The sequence below is a fragment of the Dermacentor variabilis genome, chromosome 8 (assembly GCF_050947875.1).
Source record: "Dermacentor variabilis isolate Ectoservices chromosome 8, ASM5094787v1, whole genome shotgun sequence".
In the NCBI taxonomy this organism is placed as follows: Eukaryota; Metazoa; Arthropoda; class Arachnida; order Ixodida; family Ixodidae; genus Dermacentor; species Dermacentor variabilis.
The window spans coordinates 104,532,427-104,554,652 of record NC_134575.1 but is presented as its reverse complement, the minus strand read 5'-3'; the positions used below and the strand labels follow the sequence as shown (position 1 = coordinate 104,554,652).

General features: G+C 49.0%; 1 protein-coding gene across 2 annotated transcripts in view; it reads right to left on the bottom strand.

The window, feature by feature from the left end:
* The window catches only part of LOC142590503 (uncharacterized), a 138,291-nt gene that overhangs the window by 43,818 nt on the left and 72,247 nt on the right, over positions 1 to 22,226 (bottom strand). Inside the window, exon 3 of one of the 2 annotated variants that reach the window (XM_075702666.1) lies at positions 1,060 to 4,080. The exons of the other annotated variant lie outside the window; for it this stretch is intronic. Coding sequence (XP_075558781.1) covers positions 3,002 to 4,080 — 1,079 coding nt within the window. The 3' untranslated portion in view covers positions 1,060 to 3,001. Of the gene's footprint in view, positions 1 to 1,059; positions 4,081 to 22,226 lie in introns of those variants that run through there. 2 annotated transcript variants of the gene reach the window in all.

Here is a 22,226-nt window from a genome sequence, read left to right as displayed (position 1 = left end):
AATTGATCGCATACAAAGGGCTCTTCAGACAGCGCAAATGATCCCCGTATAGCCAGGAAAGTCTAGCTCCCTTAGAAACGTATACAGCCTCCATTACGCACTTTATCATATTTTGTGCCTGTATTACGCCAACGGTTGTGACATTTATCATACTTTTACTTCCATATGAGCTTAATTCGTGCCGAGGTAATATTTTAAATGTTCGATGGCTATTAGAACTTACTTGTATTTACAAAGTCCCTATTTTTTGTATCAAATATTCACACTATTAATCAAAACAGTGCATTCTTGGATTTATTATCTTAAAAACATGTCCTGCGCGCAATATTGTTGGTGAGGAAATAAATTCCTTACAAGAGACAGGCACAACTACAATGCAGAAAGAATATTTTCAAATGTCGCAAAACAGGATCGGCCCAATTCCTTGCCTTCTGTGCAGAAATGTATTTTACAGAGCAGATGTGTGCCCGACTCAAGATGTAAACTGTAAAAATGTATATGATGATACATTAATAAAGGGAAAAGCGGACATCCACCCGTCCGTAGCAATTGCTACAAAGAAACCCATACGGGTTCCTCGAAAGAAAAGCCTCAGAGTTGAAGAAAAATTCGTCCTGGTCCGGGACTCGAACCCGCGACCACCGCCTTTCCGGGGCAGCCGCTCTACCATCTGAGCTAACCAGGCGGCTAACAGATGGGAGGGCGAAGTCGAATTTGTCGACTACACACGAAGCAAAGACAAGTGTTTTTCGTAGTAGTTCTGCGGAAACCCACAAGGTGGAGGGAAATAATAAACGGGAAAGCAGACATCCACCCGATACATGAGTTGAAATAAAACGTGGGAATGAATCAGGCATGGTGGACTTGACATTTGACTGAAAACTCAAATTACTCATGTATGTTAGTTATAACAAGTTCTTTATGTGCTAATAATGAACCAACTGCCCTCACTTAACTTCTCGTGTAGCCCCAGATAAAATAAAATGCTAACAACACTATATTGCATGCTGTCATTCAAGTACATGTATTAATGTACCAAGAACCGACAATGCAGACTCATTAAACACAAGCATTTATTTGGTGCTCTCATGAGACAGACATAGGAAAGCTCAATGAACACTCAATTGCTCTAAAAATGTACCTATAGGTAAAAAAAATAGGTGTAAATTGGGTAAGTTCAAGAGACTCCAGGATGAACCATGCATATCAGAACCTTGTCAGTGCTGTCTCTGTGTACTTCTTTCTACATCCTCGTTCAGTTGCACTTACACACTCTATCACGGCTTCAATCCAGCTCACCCGCCAAAGTGAGTGGATCTAACAGAACAAGTCTATACGTACCAAAAGATAATTTTGGAAAAAAAAATGTACTTACAGAAATCAGATCACTGAGATGTCTGTAGTGTAATAATAGGTATTACAATTAATATACATTTTCTGTAGGGGCATTCAAACGGTAATTTCTGAGATCAAACAAAATGTTGAATACTATTGGAAAAATAAAAAGCACAATATGACAAAGCAAATCCTTGATTTTACAGACTTCATTACATCGAGCTTTAACTGCATTTTGAATTTTTTCTCAGCTATAATGGCTTAGTGGGGGTCAGTTCTCATAATTCCTTTTGCTCTGTGTTCTATAACACCTTGAGAAAAGATCAAGAGCAAATAGGATAGTCCCAAAAATAGTGTTTCAGTGAACGTTTAAGAGGAAGATTTAGAACAGGGGCTCCTATCTAAATACATGGGAAATAATAAATGTTTTTTCTCGACAACTGCTGCACCAAATTTGATGAGGTTGTTTGCATTTAAAAGAAATAGTAAGAATCTAGTGAGTGTTCATAGTGAATGCTTTATTTAGGCCGCGAATCTCGATAAAAATTGTTAAAAATCACAAATTTTCCGAAAGCGAAACTATCAAGTATACAACTCTAACTCGGCAATGAAAAACATTTATCACAATTCTGTCAAATGCATCAAATAGGACACATCTAAAGCGGACAATACTGATATATTAAACAAGGCTTTCAAATATAGCACTAATATGTGAGTAGGACTTTGAAAAAAAACTTCATGAACAATGTAACAAGTTCATGAAAGATATAAATTGAGACATCAAATTTCTCTGGTTTGGATGATCTACCGTACGCAGTTTACAGAACTATGATAACTATTCCATGCGCAGATTTGCAAATTTAATAAATTCTCGTGTCAATTTTTTTCAAATCTTTGTAAATTCCTATAACATTAAGGCCTTAAATCAAGATTCTGCGTCCAGCACTCACTAGAATTTACCTTTCTGTCTCAAAAGCAACAAATTTCCTAATAATTGGTCCAGTGGTTATCTCAGAAAAGTGTTCCTGCATTTTACATGTATTTGAATAGGCAGCATCAGAGTTGGCCCTGAGCTAAACCTTCCCTTTATGAGCGCATGGAGACACTTTGCTACCTTATCCAGTAGAACACAATGACACAAGCTACACGTTTGTAGATTTCTAATTCAGATTGTCGTTCAACATGGTTGTTGACCTACCCTAGAGTATCATGGTGCTGTGATCTTTTATGTCTGCTTAACTGACGAGACTGCATAAGGGACCTGGAGCAGACGTTACAACTATACGGCCGGTCACCTGCATGAATGAGCTGGTGTGTCTTGGAGGCATTCTTCAACGACAATCTCTGAAGGCATAATGGGCTTTGAAATGGCTTCTTGCCTCATGTGTCTCAAGGTGGACCTTTTGGGAGAAGCTCTGAGAGCATGAATGGCACTGATATGGCTTTTCACCTGTGTGGGTGCGCAGGTGGACTTTCAGGTGGGCCTGTTGTGAGAAGCTCTGAGATCATGAAGGGCACTCAAGTGGCTTCTCATCTGTGTGGGTGCGCAGGTGGCACTTTAAGTCATATCTCTTTTTGAAGCCTTGAGAGCATAAATAGCACCTGTATGGGTGCGCAGGTGGACTTTGAGGATAGACTTGTGTGCGAAGCTCTGAGAGCATTAAGGTCACTCAAATGGCTTCTCGCCTGTGTGGGTGCGCAGGTGGCGCTTTAAGCCATATCTCTTTTTGAAGCCCCGAGAGCATGAAGGGCACTGATATGGCTTCTCACCTGTGTGGGTGCGCAGGTGGCACTTTAAGTCATATCTCATTTTGAAGCTTTGAGAGCATGAAGGGCACTGATATGGCTTCTCACCTGTATGGGTGCGCAGGTGAACTTTGAGGGTATACTTGCGTGCGAAGCTCTGAGAGCATGAAGGGCACTCAAATGGCTTCTCACCTGTGTGGGTGCGCAGGTGGCACTTTAAGCCATATCTCTTTTTGAAGCCCCGAGAGCATGAAGGGCACTGATATGGCTTCTCACCTGTGTGGGTGCGCAGGTGGGCTTTCAAGTGGGCCTGTTGTGAAAAGCTCTGAGAGCATGAAGAACACTCAAATGGCTTCTCGCCTGTGTGGGTGCGCAGGTGGCACTTTAAGTCATATCTCCTTCTGAAGCCTTGAGAGCATGAAGGGCACTGATATGGCTTCTCACCTGTATGGGTGCGCAGGTGGATTTTGAGGCTAGACTGGCGTGTGAAGCTCTGAGAGCATGAAGGGCACTGATATGGCCTCTCACCTGTGTGGGTGCGCAGGTGAACTTTCAGTTTAGCATTGTATGTGAAGCTCTGAGAGCATGAAGGACACTGATATGGCCTCTCACCTGTGTGGGTGCACAAGTGAACTTTCAGTTTAGCCTTGTATGTGAAGCTCTGAGAGCATGAAGGACACTGATATGGCTTCTCACCTGTGTGGGTACGCAGGTGGTCTTTGAGGTTGCACTTTTGTGAGAAGCTCTGAGGGCATCGAGAACACTCAAATGACTTATAGCTTGCCTGGGTGCGCAAGTGAACGTTTGTGTTGTATCTGTTTGACAAGCTCCTATGACATGAAGGGCACTGAAATGGCTTCTCGCCAGTATGGACGTTGGCATGTGCTTCCAGATGAAACAGTTCATCAGCCTCATAGTGACATACGTGACATCGGTGGGGGCATTCTTGCTTTGAGTTGTCACAGTTGGCAGTTGACGGAGAACTAGAAGGCCTCAATGCTGCACAAATAAAACAAAAGTAGGTAAGAGTTATGAAACGCCAAATAAGAACACAGATGCTAAATTTAATGAGAAGCTATCTTTTTTACTATTTGAGAGATCTTCAGAGTGACTTCAACTAGGATAAACATATGGATTTCTAATGATCATTTTTAGTTTACAAGATATTTTTGCATTTTAATGCTTCATGACCCTGTTTGTGAAGCTACTTATAAAAAGTATTTTACAGAAAAACAAAAATCATAAGTGACAGAATGTGGAGTGCTTGACGACTCTCTTGGATTCCTTGAGCCTCAAAGAACACTTTCAAAAATGCTTTGACGAAGCTTGCTCTCTTAACCTTAATGAGCCCTTCAGGCCCGTAGGCCTTATTTGGCACTTGCAAAACAATTTGTCTCATACGAGACATCATCAGTGGGTTTCTTCTTATCACAGGCTTAACTTTGTCAATGTTTACGTAAGTTGAGATTGCAAGGAGCCCCCACTAGAAGATACCATAGTTTTCTCCATATAGTCCGCCACCACTCACAGCCTGCGTCCTCTTCCAGAACAGCCGAGAAAGAAATTAAAATGTGCGCACGTATACCCCACGGAAATAACTGCGTGAAACCCTCAGATGTTTATAAAAACAGTATCTGTTTTGGATAAATGATTTGTCCACGTTGTATCTTTAACCAGTGAGTGTTTTACTTTTTTGGACAGGAGCTGGGCCATTCAGCATGGCCTATCGTGATCCAAGTTCTACTTTGCCAGTGTCATGTGCAATTCAGAAGAGTATAGGCTTGGGCTGGTTGGTAAAACATAGTTACACTGAAAGCATAGCATGGAAAGGAAAGCGCTTGTCCTCTCTAGTGTTTGTCGATCGTGCTTTCCACGCTACGCTTCCAGCGTAACTAAGTGCACTATTTGCAAACTGCGAAACGCAAAATCAGGACCCATGCAGAGGAGGACAATGACCAACAACGCAGGAGGGGGAATGGAGCTTCACCACACAAGGTTAGAAAAATGGTGGGGTTCCCCAGGACATGTCAGGTTTTTTCCTGTATATTCATTGCAATGTTGAACAGGGTAGGGGAGAGCACTGATCCCTGCGGTGTTCCCTTGTTGCCTAGCTTAATGTTTTTTCTTATAGTGCCCCCGATTTCTATGTTCACCGTTCGGTCCGTGAGGAAGCTTTTGATATAGTTGTATAGCTTGCTTCCAATTGCAATGATCGGGCTGCCAGAACGACTCAGAAAGATAGAAGGCCTCTGCCACACACTCTATGCTGACGACCTCACCCTTTGGGTCGACAGAGGGGGGAGCGATGGCCAAATAGAAGGCACCCTACAAAGGGCAATATGGGAAACGGAATGCTATCTGAGACCCATAGGGCTAAAATGCTCGCCGGAAAAATCGGAGATGCTCATCATGGGCAAGCAGCAGGTCAATATCCAGCTCCTGGTCAACAACACCCCGGTACCAAGGGTGGACAAGATCAGGATACTGGGTATGTGGATACAACAAAATGGGAGAAACACCGAAACAATTAACCGACTAGACGCCACGACCAACCAAACATGCAGGCTTCTCAGGAGGATAGCAAACAAAAACGCGGGGATGAAAGAGGCAAACCTACTTAGGCTCGTTCATTCTTTCATCATTAGCAGAATCACCTACGCTATCCCGTACTTAAAAACAACTAAAGCAGAGAGAGACAAGGTAGACATTCTCATCAGGAAAGGTGTCAAAACAGCACTAGGTTTACCAGCATGCACATCAACCGAGATGATTCTGAACCTAGGAGTGTCGAACACCCTAGAGGAAATGTGCGAGGCGAAACTCACGGCACAATATATCAGACTAACTGGCAGCAAAACGGGCCGATCCATCCTCAGAAACCTGGGCTATCAAAACCCAGAATCACGTGATAGGATAACCGTCATCCCCAAAGAAATTGCTAACAAGTTAAGAATAACCCCTATCCCAAGAAACATGCACCCCATACACAACAAGGAACGCAGGAGAAGCAGGGTCCAAAGACTCCAAGGCTCCCTCCTCCAAACACAAGGGGTAGTGTACACCGATGCGGCAGAATACCCAGAAGGGCATTATGCTGCAGTAGTAGTGAGCGACAAAGGCGAGCTAGTCTCTAGCTGTAGCGTACGACACTCTTCACCAGATGAGGCAGAGATGGCGGCGATTGCCCTGGCAATCACACACCCATCAACTAGAATAGTCATCACCGATTCTAAAACTGCAATCAAAGCCTATGACAAAGGTAAGGTTTCCAAAGAGGCCGGCAAAATTCTGCAAGCAGGCAAGGAGAACGTACCTAACGACCTAATTAGGATAATATGGGCACCCGCTCATAGTGGACTCACAGGGAACGAGATCGCCAATGAGGTCGCCCGAGGACTCACACACCGGGCCCCAGCGCAGGCAGATTACTTCCTGTCCAAAAAGCGAGAGTTAACCACATACAGAGAAATTCTAGAACACTACAGAATGGGGAGGAGAACTCTGCCTCCCCCCCATAGATCTCTCACAAAGCCGGAAGAGGTAATATGGCGAAAACTGCAGACAGGTACCTTCCCAAACCCGTATATTCTGCACAAATGGCATCCTGAGGTGCACTCTCCAAAATGTAAAAACTGTGAAGGCACAGCAACGCTAAATCACATGCTTTGGGCTTGCCCAGCACTAAACGGCCTACATGGAAACAGAGAGTCATGGGAATCCTCCCTCCATAGCCAGGAAGAGCAAGCCCAAAAACAGGCCATCCGTCAAGCCCAGGCCGCCGCCGGAAGCCAACTGATTCCGGCCGACGTCTAGGGGGGAGGTAGACGGTGATAGGGAGAGCTGCGTCTCACCCGATCACCCATACTCTCTGACGGGTGTAAATAAAGTGCTATCTCTCTCTCTCTCCTGTATATTCAGTGTGCTTAATCTAGATATTTCCAATTTGATAGCATTTCAGATGTTGATTTTTTCTAAGAAACTGTTTTGTGTTTTTTATGACAATTGTAAAAACTGCTTTAACTTTTCTGTATTAACATTACATTTCCATTACTTTGTGTGTTCCCTATAGTACTACGCTGTCTGTTAAGTTTCAAATTTTCGTGGTTTCAAAGATTCAAATCACGAAGCCGATCTCCACACGTGAGCTAGCTTCAAAACCGGCATCGCAGAAATTTTCGGCTGCCCTGGCGTGCGCAAACTTCGCGCTGAACAACGCCTACAATGACTATCCCAGCAAACTGGCGAAACGTTCACCAGCTACATAAAGGACATCGTCGACCTCTGCCGGCGTGTCAACCCAACGATGGCGGAGGCGGACAAGGTACGTCACATCATGAAGGGCATTTCCTACGATGCCTTTGGTATACTGCTCTCCAAAAACCCAGGCACTGTTTCTCTGGTAATTGAGCTTTGCTAGAGTTTCGACGAGCTCTGCAGACAGCGTCTGCTCACGCGGCGCCCCCCTGCGTCCGACGAAACCCTCGCGAGCATGACGGCGGCTCCAGAGATTGACTCCCTGCTTTGCCAAATAATAGAGCTCGTCCGTGCTGAGGTCGCTCGTCAGCTTTCGCTGCTGTCCTCAGCCACGCCACCACCTTCGCCTTTGCCGGTGAACCTTCGCCAGGTCATCCACGAATACAGCACAAGAGGGCAGCAGGCAGCGTGTCTCAACCAGAGCAGCTCAGGCAATCTCGAGCTCGCGCCTCCCGGGTAACTGGCGATGTGGTTGCGGCGCCACTACAATCGCCCCCCACAGGAAAAGGAGCCATCCTGACGACTCATGGTGAACATAGAATCATGGGGTCGTAATACGGCTTCAGGCGTTGTACGTGGACGGTTTCACGACCACGACAGCGTTGGTCTGTAGGTGGCGTGACAGGCTCGACAATATAGTTCACAGGCGATGTCTGCGCTACAACACGGTATGGTGTTTGATATTTGGAGACAAGCTTAGATGAGAGTACAGTAGGAACGGCGGGAACTCAAAGCCACACAAGCGAGTCCGGAAGAAAGTGAAAATGCGGGTGATCATCGTCAAGCCTAGATTTTTGTTTTCATTGGTCGACGGCTGTAAAGGAACGGGCGAGCTGACGGCATACCTCTGCGCGGCGGGCAGCTTCAGAGATGGGCGTACATTTGGATGAGTCGGGTCTGTACGGAAGAATGGTGTCGAGGGTAGTTGAACGTTCGCGGCCATACAAGAGGAAGAATGGGGAGAAGTTTGTGGTCGCCTGTGGTGCAGTGTTGTAGGCGAACGTGATGAATGGCAAAATAAGGTCCCAATCAGTGTGATCAGAGCATGTCGCCAATATTTGGAGATCACTTCGCCAAGGGTGCGGTTAAATCTTTCCGTCAGACCATTAGTTTGAGGACGGTAGGCCACGGTGGTGCGATGAACGATGCGACATTCAGCAAGGAGCGCATTTACGACTTCGGAGAGGAAGACACATCCTCTATCACTTAAAAGTTCGCGAGGTGCACCGTGACGGAGAATAAAGTTTTTCAGGAAGAAGGACTCTACATCGCGAGCGTTACCAGCAGGCAGAGCGGCTGTTTCTGCGTATCGCGTCAAATGGTCGATGGCGACGACTATCCAGCGGTTCCTGGAAGCCGTGCTCGGAAGGGGTCCATACAGGTCAATGCCAATGCGATTGAAGGGGCTGGCCGGATACGAGATTGGTTGGAGTGGACCAGAGACATGCTGAGCGGAAACCTTGCGGCATTGTCACTGAGGGCACGACCGAATGTACTTGCACACAAAGGTGTACATGCCACGCCAATAGAACCTGGAGCGAAGCCGGGTGTACGTCTTGAAGACGCCCACATGTGCACACTGCGGGTCAGTGTGGAAGGCAGAACATATTTCACCACGAAGATGTCGAGGTATGACCAGCAACCACTTGCGGACGTCAGAGACGTAATTTCGGCAATAGAGAAGTCCATCCCGAATTTTGAAGTGAGATGTTTGATGGCGCAGAGCTCGAGAAGGTGAAGGTACAGTCGACGGGTTTGAAAGGAAGCGGATAAGAGTACTAATTCAGGCATCCTTGCGTTGCTCCGAAGCTATGTCGCAGCCTGCTGGGAACGAAAGTACTTGGGCAACGGCAGAGAGGCAGGCATCGCTTTCGGTTGACACGGGCGAACGGGAAAGCGCGTCGGCATCGGTGTGGCGGCTGCCAGACCTGTAGACAACGCGCACGTTGAAATCTTGCAACTGCAAAGCCCAGCGAGCTAATCGACCCGAGGGGTCCTTCAACGTGGACAGCCAACAAAGTGCATGGTGGTCTGTAATCACGCCGAAGGGGCGGCCATAGAGGTAGGGTCGAAATTTACCAAGTGCCCAGATTATGCCCACACATTCCTTCTCCGTAACGGAATAATTCTTCTCGGCTTTGGTGAGGGTGCGGCTTGCGTATCCAACGACGTACTCGCCGAATCCAGATTTGCGCTGCGCGAGCAGAGCGCAGAGTCCAATACTGTTGGCGTTGGTGCGTACTTCGGTCGGAGCTGTCGGGTCTAAGTGACGCAGTATAGGCGGCGAGGTCAGTAGACGACGCAACTCTTGGAAGGCATCGTCAGAAGCTGACGACCAGGCGTAATCGTTCAAATCGCTCCGTAGAAGCTGATTCAAGGGAGCGGTGATGGACGCAAAATTCCGAATGAAGTGGCGAAAGTAAGAACACAGGCCAAGGAAGCTGCGAAGTTATCTTACAGAGCAAGGTTTGGGAAAATCAGCAACTGCACGGAGCTTGGCGGCGTCAGGAAGAATACCGTATTTAGATACTACAAGGCCAAGGATGGTGAGCTGACTTGCGCCAAAGTGGCATTTCTTCAGGTTGAGCTGAAGGCCAGCGGCGGTTAGGCACTCCAACACTTCCCCCAGCCCACAAAGATGGGTGGGAAAATCGGGCGAGAAAATGACCACATCATCTAAGTAGCACAGGCACATTTGGCACTTGAGACCACGCAAAAGGTTGTCCATCATACGCTCAAATGTTGCGGGGGCGTTGCAAAGCCCGAAAGGCATGACACGAAATTCATATAGGCCATCTGGTGTCACAAAAGCCGTTTTAGGTTAGTCTTCGGGTGCCATGGAGACCTGCCAATAGCCGCTGCGTAAGTCGATAGAAGTGAAGAATTTCGCGCCTTGGAGACAGTCAAGGGCGTCGTCAATTCTTGGAAGAGGGTAAACATCTTTGCGAGTTATTTTGTTAAGACAACGGTAATCGACACAGAGTCGAATCGATCCATCCTTCTTCTTTACAAGAACAACGGGAGATGCCCAGGGGCTGTCCGAAGGCCGTATGATGCCACGCTTGAGCATGTCAACTACTTGGTCGTCGATAACACGGCGCTCTGTCGCGGATACCCGATATGGTTTTTGTCGCAGTGGCGCAGTGGTACCCGTGTCGACGCGATGATAAACAGTTGACGTGCGGCCCAAGGGGACATGCTGGCAGTCGAAAGACGAACGGAACTTGTCGAGAAGGCGTAGAAGCTGGGCGCGTTGAGAAACAGTCAACGTGTCGGCGATGGAGCTATGCAAAACATCGGACGAAGTGGGCTCCTGGGCAGGGTTACAGGTCACTCCGCCGACCTCATGAGTGGCGATGGGACCAGTTGGCATGTCAATGACGGTAGCAGAGTCAGGGTTACAGGTCACTGTAACCCTCACTAGGCACGGCCAACGCACTAGGCACGGCCAACACACTAGGCACGGCCAACGCACTCCCCACGAAGCAAAGTGAGAGGACAGGATAATGGGTTGACGACGAGCAGTCTGCTGATGCCAGCATGAACGTCCAAAAGAACGAAAGGCAGCGGGGAAAATTTGCGACGAGCGGAAATTGCAGATGGCGTAAAAAGTGCCCTGGCATGAGCAACAATGTTGCATGACACTGTGACAAGGGCAGATGAGTGCGGTGGAATTGTAACGTCTTCGGCAAGGAATACATTATCTTCAGGTTCATGAGCGTCAAGTAGTGGGGCATTACACCGAATTTCAAGTTCAACTTCAGCACGAGAACAGTCGATGACGGCCTTATTAGCGGAAAAACAAGACCCAGCCCAAAATAAGACCGTGGGAACAAGAACACAGCACCAAAAATTTGACCATGTAGAGGAGGCCGTTGATCACAACGCGAGCGGTACACGCAGCTGCAAGCGTGATGCGGTCTGCGCTGGCAGTACGAAATGACACGTTGGACAGTGGCGTCGTAACTTTTTTGAGCGAACGGCAAAGTTTGTCACTAATAACTGAAACTGCGGCACCAGTGTCAACGACGGCGAGTGCAGCGACGCCGTCCACACATACGTCAATAACGTTAGACGGAGAAAGGAGAGGCCTTGGTCTGTTCGTGGGTGACGCGCAGTTCTTGCCTCTGGAATTGTGACGATTAGTTTTCCCGTTCCAGCGAAGAAGGATGACGGCGCATTGGCAAAAACGAGCGGCGTCGAGGCGATGGAAAGCGGCGGCCAACAAGAGGGCGGTGGTCCGAGTAGGAAGACATCTGGGCGGGGTTCTGGGACGCGGAGGATGACGGGTATGGGGAAACGTATGGTGCGGCGTCGAAGCTACGGCGGTAGCACGTTGCGCGGCGACGACAAAATCGTGCAACATGGCCAGGTACACCACACGCAAAACATATTGGCCGGTTGTCAGGAATGCGTCAGGTCGACGATGTCCTCTATGGAGCTGGTGAACGATTCACCAGTTTGCTGGGATCAGTTTCGTAGGCGTTGTTCAGCGCGAAGTTTGCGCACGCCAGCGCGGCCGAAAACTTCTGCGATGCCGATTTTGAAGCTAGCCCATGTGCGGAGACTGGCTTCGTGGTTTTTGAACCACAGCTTGGCGACGCCCGATAAATAGAAGATCGCGTTGCCGAGATTTAGGGGATTCCAGCCAATCTTCAACGTCTTTCTGATCGGTGCCGCTGAAGATATCAGGATCCCGCTGACGCTGAGCACCGGCACATACGATGGCTGGAGTAACCGGTGGGGATGTCGGGCTGGGGTAGTCAGGCATGACGGATGGCAGGGTTCGGATGCGCAATTCCAGGTTGGGGAAAACCATAGCACCTCCACCAGAATCTAATATGAATACAGCCCGAGAGAGCAGCAGGCAGCGTGTCTCAACCAGAGCAGCTCAGGCAATCTCGAGCTCGCGCCTCCCGGGCGACTGGCGATGTGGCTGCAGCGCCGGGCATTCCTCTTCACTACAATATTATATATATATATATATATATATATATATATATATATATATATATATATATATATATATATATATATATATATATATGGTGCAGCGCCCCGTGGGGTCATCCAACAGAACAAAGTACTATAATATACAACAGGTATAACAAAACATAAACCGAAAAGCTTGATAAAAACAAGGGAGGCAAGTGTAAGCGGTGATGGAAGCGGCAGTTAGCCTTTTGAGCAACTTTCGGAGAAGGAAAAATTGCAGTTTGGAGCAGGAAGAGAATGCTTTTGAGCCTCAACGTACTGCTCCGGTGCAAAGAAGCACTGTGTAAGTTTGTAGTTTCTTAAACAATGCATTCAATATTTATTATGCTAAGATGAAAGTATATTTTCTCCAACTTGTTCCATTTTTTGTTTTTTATATAAAAGGATTAAGGTAAGTGCCAACTTAATAGTAATTTTTCAGTTATTTCTGCATTTAAATAAAGAGTAAGACTACTTCCTTGTTCCGTTTTCGAACTTTTTTCCATGTCGGGGCTGCCTAGTCATAACATAATGTCCCTTACGCACTCGTCGATGTACAACTAAGCGACCTCGGGAAAGTCGCATTGAGAAGGTGTACCCTCACTCAGTGCTTCACCATAATTACATCACATAATTAAAATTGCTATAACAAATATAAGTCCCTCGAGGAGAAATTCCACGGTCGGCGTCACCGTTAAGTTGTGCATGATGTGCAAGTGCAATAAGATGGCGGCCACACACCCTAGATGCTGTAGCTGTGACGGAAACCATGCGAGAGTGAGTAGCGAAGGTTTGTTGCTTGATGCGCTGTGCCTTGTCGCAAGCGGAAAATATTCCCAATTTGGAGCAGGTGCATATTGGCGCAGGCCTGGCATTATGGCTGCGATAAACGACAATTTGGCACACCATGTAGCAGGATTTCCTTCACAGCGCAATTCGCGCAGCACTTCCATTACTGACAATGTTAGTTTCTGGTTACACTTGGGTGTGCCCTCGTGCCTGGTTTTTGCAAGCCATAGTTTACCAATGAGTGCTTGAAATTTTGTTGCATGTTCACATGAAGGAACACCACATGAACATGGCAGCTGGTATGGCAAGAAAAATAACCTTGGCTTGACTTGTATATGGCCAGAGCAGTTGAACAGGAAATGACAACAGGGTGCAGCTGTTATTGTGGAAATAATGCAGCATTACAGAATTTATCCCCCCACATGAACATTACCTCAATAAGAAAAAGATGAATTTGCTATGACTAGAGCCAGATTTATCATGTACTTCTCCCCAAAGCCCTCATTTAGTTGCTATCCCAGTCAGTTCTTATTGTTTCCAACATCGGAATTGAGAAACACCATAACTTCAGATAGAAGCGGGCGCCTTTGGCTTTATAGTGCTGTTCGTCCACGTCTCTCTACCCCTATCTCCCTCTTTCTCTCACTTCGTTCTATTCCACTTCTCCTTTACCCCATCGCAGGGTACCCTGCAAGATTCTTGACTGGTTAACATCACTGCCTTCCTTTTATCTCTCTCTCAGATAGATGAATTGTGATAAAAAATGCTCCATGACATTTTCTGCGTCACCATTACAGTATACAACACTCTAAGTAGCAAGCTTTTCGTTGCGAAAAAGAAATTAGTACCAGAAATATTCACTGTCAGTCCCTCTGATAAGACGTTCGCTTTCACCTCTGGCGGATCCCCCCTTGTCACAACAGCAGCAGAACCTTTACGCATTTAAATATTCTTAGGTTGGCAGTTATTTCCCTGATGCACCAGAATGCCACGGAACTTACTGCAGACACATTTAGAATTCCAATTCAAGTTATTTTACCTCCATCAGATATAAGGAAATGGCTAGTTTCTTTTTTTACTTTGCTGTAATACAGTAGAACCCCAGTCATACGTTTCTAGAAGCAAAAAAAAAGGTAACAACCGGGAAAATGTTACAGTCGGGAAGGCTGTAATTTGCCACAGCAATGTCAGAAACGCCTCTGAATTGCTCCAAGTACAGTTATTAGGCATCTCGGTGCTTGTACCATGACATTTAAACTCTTTACTGCACTCCTATGCACATGCTTCACTGCATACCACAGCTGTATTGGAGTGAAGCTGAATAAATAGCAGTGGCAATGCGGCAGCGGCGCTTTAGACTGCTTAAATGGGTGAACGTGCTCCCTTTGTTGAAACCGTTTTCTCGACGCATTCCTTGTCTTTGCAAGCTTTCACTTGGGTTCTCACGCGCCAAGCGTCTCAACACGCTCACTTGCCCGCAAGGAGTTCACAACTTGATGGACCACATGGCGGCTCTGCTGAGAGCAAGCTGTTTGCCTTGTTTTGTGCAGCACACGATTTCGCAAGATGTGTGCAAGAACACCTGATTAATAGTATAGTCAGGGCGACAGTCACGGGCAATGAAACAGACGTAAGCGAATGAAAGAGTACAATCGTGACTTGGAACCAGGCAGAAAAAATGGCAGATAGTTTCGTTTACTGTGCGAAATGAGTGCACAATGTGGCATCAATGAGACAAAACAGAAGTATGTCCCTCAAGTTATGGCACAGAGTCAAGCAAAGATTCGCAGACATTCGATTTGTAGGTTCTCTAATTTCTCTATCGTGCATCGTCACGTGTGTGACGAAGAAGATCGGCAGGCTGAAAAGCCCCGTTGCCATCGCGTGGCACGTACCCCGTTCGTTCGCTGGCTGCGCCCTACCTGCTGGTGCTGAGTTTGTCGCTGCTGCTCTACGAGCCGAATAAACCCCCCTTTATAATTGGTGGAGCTGCTGGGTACAACCAGAATTCTGGAACTTCGTAATCGGACACTGCAGCCCGTCTTCATAATGCCGGAAGAAGGACCACCACAACTACAACCCGCTGCCCCGGTAACTACCGTGGTCTGCCCTGGCCCGTTGCGGCAACGCGACCCACCCATCTTCAGTGGTACCGAAGACCATGACGTAGAAGACTGGCTCGCTACGACCGGGTGAGCATCCACAACCACTGGGACGACACCAAAAAACTTAATTACGTGTCGTTTTATTTGAGCGGTGTCGCCAGCGTGTGGCACCGCAACCACGAACGTGATCTGACGACGTGGACAGCCTTCAAGACTAACGTGACAGAGGTATTTGTGCGCCCCACGGTTCGCAAGCTTCGCGCCGAGCAACGTTTGCGTGGCCGTGCGGAACAGTGCGGAGAGACATTTACCAGCTATATAGAAGATGTTGTCGACCTCTGCAACCGCGTTGACGTCGCAATGGCTGATGCCGAGAAGATCCGCCATATCCTGAAAGGCATTGAAGACGACGCCTTCCAGATGCTGTTGGCGCAAAATCCCTCGACAGTCTCTGAACTCGTCAGTCTGTGTCAAAGCTTCGACGAACTGCGCAAACAACGCGTAGCCACCCGCCAATCTACCTCAGGCAACCTCAGGCAACTTCGATGTCGAGCTTGGCTGCTGACCCGGATAACACTTCGCTGCTGCTGCAGATCAAGGAGTTCGTCCGTGAAGAGGTGGCTCGTCAGCTTTCCTTGATTCCACTTGCACACGGCCAGCCGAGTACTCCGTTGGCGCCCGCTCTCCAATCTGTCATCAAGCAGCAGGTAGCCGACCACATTTCGCCATCTCTTCAGCAGGCTCCGACGCCCGCTGCCCTGACGTACGCCGAAGTCGCGATGAGGCCTGCGCCACAGACCTACGGCCCCCTTCGTCCACCTTTGCGCCCACCCGTATCCCCTCCAGTCCGTCCACTGGTGCACTATGCACGACCTCAAGACCATTGGCGCACGGAAGACAACCGTCCGATTTGTTTTTATTGTGGCCGTGCTGGACACGTGGCACGTCACTGTCGCCTGCTTACACCGAGCGTCCCGAACAATGTGCGTCCGTATGCGCCACGTTTCCAACAACGCCGCAACTATTCGGACGCCTTTGAATCTCCTTCTGCCGTCGACACCGCATTCTTCGCCGCTCGCCGTTCACTTTCTCCTCGCCGCTACTCGCTTTCCCCCATGCACCGGCGGCGGAGCCCTTTGCGCCAGGAAAACTAAATATCGCAGTTCAGGAGGCCAGAACAGCGGTGCCAGCGATATGTATAAGGCCTCACACTTTCCCAAAGAACGTTATAGAAGGAACATTGACGCTAGCACTTGTCGGCACCGGCGCTGCACTTTCAGCGATAGATGCCCGTATTTGCCGCAAGATAGGAAAAGTGACGACGCCGCTTTCTGGACTGTCTCTTCGAACTGCCAACGCGCAGCACGTCGAGCCATCCGGCGCCTGCACTGCTCATGTCGTAATTCAGGAGGTCCTCTATATCACAGAATTCATCGTGTTGCCATGATGTTCACACGACGTCATATTAGGTTGGGACTTTCTCTCCACACATCATGCGATCATTGACTGCGCCCGCGCCGAAATCGAGCTGTTTCAGTTTTCGACCGATATTATCACTGACCAACGGACCATTGTCGCAAAATCGCTGTTTCAGAAGACACCGTTATATCTGCCTGGTCTTCCACTCTTGTCAGTATCTCTTGCGAATCTGTAGATGACGGCACAGTACTCCTCGCTCCGTCCGAACTCTTAGTTCGCCGCCGTTCACTACCACTGCCGTTCGCCGTCCTCGAGTTCAAAGCTGGCTCCTCTCTCATGTGCGTCTCAAACCTATCGGCTGAACCAGTTACTTTACGCCGCCGTGAAAGCCTTGGCAGAGCAGAGCCACTGACCTCATCTTCAATATTTGACACGATGGACGACTCTACTTATCTTGCTGCTCTCGAGGCATCGTCTCCTCAGTCACTGCCACGTTCTCTTACGCCAGCTATTGCCAGTGACCTTACGACGACGCAGCGCGACGAACTTCTTCGCTTGCTCCAAGGCTTCTCTTCGTCTTTTGACTGCCAAGCAACATCACTCGGCCGCACAACGACTGTTTCGCACACTATCGACACTGGGAGCCATGCACCAATTCGACAGCGTCCCTACCGAGTATCGGCGACTGAAAGACGCGTTATCAATGACCAGGTGAACGATATGCTCAGTCACGGTGTCATCCAGCCTTCTAGTAGTCCTTGGGCATCACCAGTCGTCCTAGTTAAAAAGAAAGACGGCACCATACGATTTCGCGTCGATTATCGAAGGCTTAAAAGTTTACCCGAAAGGATGTATACCCGTTGCCACGTATTGACGACGCACTTGACTGTTTGCAAGGAGCGGAGCTTTTTTCCTCCTTCGATCTCCGCTCTGGCTACTGGCAGGTGCCCATGGCTGACGCTGACTGTTCGCAAACCGCGTTTGTAACACCAGACGGCTTGTATGAATTCACTGTAATGCCGTTCGGTCTGTGCAACGCGCCGGCCACCTTCGAACGCATGATGGACGGCATCCTACGCGGCCTGAAGTGGCATACTTGCCTCTGCTACCTCGAGGACGTTGTCGTCTTTTCTCCTGATTTCCCGACCCATCTTCGGCGTTTACATCAAGTTTTGACCTGTCCCCGGAATGCTGGTCTCCAGCTCAACTTAAAAAAGTACCGATTTGCAGCTCGATACCTGACTATATTATGCCACGTTGTCTCCAAAGAAGACATTCTTCCTGATCCCGCTAAACTTCGCGCCATATCCGAATTTCCGAAGCCCACTAACTTGAAAGCACTACGCAGCTTCATTGGCCTATGCTCTTATTTTCGACGTTTCGTTCGCAATTTCGCTACTGTGATCGCACCACTAAACGAACTTCTCCATGGCGACAATGAACTTTCTGCTTGGTCGGAAGCCTCTGATGATGCCTTTACGACTCTTCCTCACCTACTCACGTCTCCGTCAATCTTGCGCCATTTTGATCCAAGCGCACCTACAGATCTTCACACTGACGCCAGTGGTGTCGGCCTTGGTGCCGTGCTCGCACAACGCAAGAACACTAATGCCGAATACGTAGTTACTCAGTAACAGAAAAAGAGTGCCTGGCTATCGTATGGGCTCTTCGAAAATTTCGTCCATATCTCTACGGTCGACGCTTTGACGTGGTGACGGATCATCACGCTCTTTGCTGGTTGTCCAACCTAAAAGACCCGTCGGGCCGCCTCGCTCGGTGGGCCCTCCGAATCCAGGAATATGATATCCGTGTCGTCTATCGCTCTGGACGCAAACACGCTGATGCCGATGCCCTCTCGCGCTCCCCAGTAACTTCAGACAGCAGCACTTCTACCGACAGACATGACGTCTCACCACTTGACATCCTCGACATGGCATCGGAGCAACGAAAAGACCCATGGATCGTCATGATATTCGACTTTTTGTCAAATCCTCCGGCAACTTCGGCACCTCGAGCGTTACGCCGACAGGCGCAGCATTTCACAATCCGGGACGGACTTTTATACCGCCGCAACTACCACAATGACGCTCGCAAATGGCTCTTAGTAGCGCCTCGCCACCTACGACAAGAGTTCGGCTCCGCTTTTCATTCTGACCCGCAGTGTGGTCACGTCGGAGTGTCAAAAACTTACACACGGCTTCGCCTACAATATTATTGGCGAAGGATGTACACCTACGTCCACAAATACGTACGCTCCTGCATTGCCTGCCAGCGACGCAAATGTGTCCCGCATCTCTCCACCGCACCTCTCCAACCACTTCCCTGCCCAGCTCAGCCATATGACCGTGTCGGCATTGATATATACGGGCCTCTTCTATCTACTGGCGCTGGCAACCGATGGATTGTTGTCGCCGTAGATCATTTGACACGGTTTGCTGAAACCGCCACCTTGCCTGCCGCATCAGCAAAAGACATCGCCTCGTTCATTCTAAACAACTTCGTTCTCCGCCATGGCGCACCTCGTGAACTGTTGAGCGATCGGGGCCGCGTATTCCTCTCGGATGTCCTGCAGTCACTCCTATCTGAATGCCAAATTATTCACCGCACTACTACTGCTTATCATCCACAGACCAATGGCTTAACAGAACGATTCAACAGAACTCTTGGTGACATGCTATCAATGTATGTTGCATCTGACCACTCCAACTGGGACCTTGTACTTCCGTTCGTCATTTACGCATATAACACTGCCTCTCAAGCCACTACCGGATTCTCACCATTCTTTCTGCTTTACGGCCGCCATCTCTCCAGCACCATTAATTTGGTTCTCCCGTACCGACCGGACCCTGCTGAATGCTCACCTGTTTCTGAGGTAGCTCAGCACGCCGAGAAATGCCAACTGGCCCGTTCTTTGACGTCTGCTCAACAGTGCCGCCAAAAAGAACGCCATGACCTCAATCCTGCCCCTCACTCCTTCCCCGTCGACTCACTCGTGTGGCTTTGGGTCCCGCCTGTTGCTGCTCCTGGCCTTTCGTCCAAGCTCCTCCCGAAGTACCACGGGCCCTACCGCGTGGTTGCACAAACATCACCAGTGAACTACGTGGTCGAAACCATATCGCCATTTTCCGATCTGCGTCGTCGGGGGCGAGAGACTGTGCACATTGACCGGCTTAAGCAGTATTACGATCCGCCCACCTCTTCCTAGGTCGCCAGGATGGCTACTCTTCAATTCCGGGGGTGATTCTGACGAAGAAGATCGGCAGGCTGAAAAGCCCCGTTGCCATCGCGTGGCACGAACCTAGTTCGTTCGCTGGCTGCGCCCTACCTGCTGGTGCTGCGTTTGTCGCTGCTGCTCTACGAGCCGAATAAACCCCCCTTAACACGTGTAATAAACTTTACTTAAAGAGCAGGCGACAGGGGTCATACCAAGGTGGGTGACACCTTCAGTCCCGCTAGGATGCCATGGTTTCTCGCTGCCTGTCGCATTCTGTGTACCAGCTGAAGCTCGTCTTCAGTGCACAAGTAGGTCAGCAGGTCCTCCCACTGGTCTGGGGCAGATGGTTGGGGGAGGGGAGGCAATGTCACGTGTGTGCACTGCAATACGATATAGTAGAGCGAGCATGGCGCTGAGCATTTTTTGCACGCGTGGTCGTAGCATGGTGCCTATGTCGCATGAAACAGTGTCCTGAGTGTAAACAGATTTGTTTATAGCCTTCTCCATGCTATGTCCTCCTCTCTCATCAATTTGTGGTGCAGTGGAAGGTACATTCTTCTGCCAAATTTGTAATGCACCACGATTTCGCTGTATTGTCTTGGTACGCCTCAATCTTGGCCCTCTGCGGCATGGACATCCAGCAGGTCACCCTGGAGAGTTTCACACGCCTCAATGTTTCCCGCAAGGGGCTCGTGCCCCAGAGTACAGACTGCGTGCATGTCCAGAAGGTATCTTGTCGTCTTGAGTATGTCGGTGCTGATGCAAGGAAGGTCCAGCTCCGACAGCGCTGGGTTCTGAACTATTCTTTTTATTTTTATATCGTGCTGCACACGCTGTGCGGGATGTAGGTCAGGATGAGCGGTGGACGCACGTGATCCCGGCGAATGAAGGCATGGCTGCAGGAATCCATATCCTGGCTAACAAGCACAGACCGGTGGTGCCGTTCTGCAGGAATTACATGAACAAGGTCACGAAGCGTGGTGCGCAACTCCCAGATATAGGTGGAAGCATCGTTGGTGCCAGGGCACGACGACAGCACGGATAATTTTCCAGGAAGGAGCAGGGGAACGCCGTAGATGAGTTCAGCCAGACAGCAACCTAGGTCAGCCTTCAGTGCTCAACGGATGCCCAGAAGGACAAAGGGAAGGTGGATGAGCTAACGTCCCCTTGACTGACAGGTGGCGAGAGGACAGCCTTCAGTTGTCGATGAAGTCGTTACACCATGCCATTTGTGGAAGGATGGTCAGCTGCCATATGGATGTGTCGAATTCCCAGGATGTTGACAACTGTGGTGAATAGGGCCAACTGAAACTGGTGGCCTCGGTTGGTGGTGACGACAGAAGGGCATCTAAAGCATGACACTCAGCCGCTCATGAAAACCGTAGCAACTGTCTCTGCCGTAGGGTCTGTAATGGGAAACGCCTCTGGAAATCGGTTGAAGTGACCCAAACATGTGAGCAGGTGACAGGCCCCACATGATGACGGACTACAGCTGACAATGTCGAGGTGGACATGGGAAAACCTTGCATCTGGAGGCTGAAATGGGGAATTAGACGTGACGGTATGGCGGTGAAGTTTAACATGCTGGAATTCAAGGCCGGTTTGCGCCCAATAACGGACGTCTGCATTGATGCTAGGCCAAAGGAAGTGAGTGGTGATGAGCTTCTGGGCCGCACGAATACCAGGGTGGCTCATGTTGAGCAGTTGATAAAAAATTGTGTGACGAAAAAGCAAAGACACGAAGGGTTGAGTAACAGCAGTGGAGGTCTCGCACGCTATCAATGAGGAAGAAAATGGAAGCAGGCACTCAGTTAAGGACAGGGACATGGCTGAGGAATCAAGGCGATGCAGCTCAGGGTCATTGTGCTAGGCGGCTGCTAACTCCATGTCTAAGGGTGGCTCGGCGCCAGGGTATCGACGTGAGAGGGTGCATCAATGGAAACTTTTCTCCACCCATACACCTGACGGAGATACACTGTGAACTCAGAGACAAAGCACAGTTGACAGATCTCCCGTGCAGTGCAGTTGCTTTGATTACGATGGAAGGCAAACGTGGGGGGCTTATGGTCTGTGGCGACGCGAAAGTCCCGGCCCTCCAAAAAATGGCGACAAGGCTTCATGGCGAAATACACCACAAGGAGTTCTCGACTGAATGTGCTATATTGAGCTTTAGATGGCTTCAGTTCTTGCGAGAAAAAAGTAAGAGGCTGCTATCAAATACGTGTCGCTCGAGAACTGCGGCGACTACCATGCTTGATGTATTGGTGATGAGACGAACTGGGCCATGAGGAAGTGGATGTATGAGTATCGTGGCATCTGCCAGCACTTTCTTCGCAGTAGCGAATGCAGATGCAGCATCCTGAGTCCACTCAAGTGGCGCAGCCGGATCT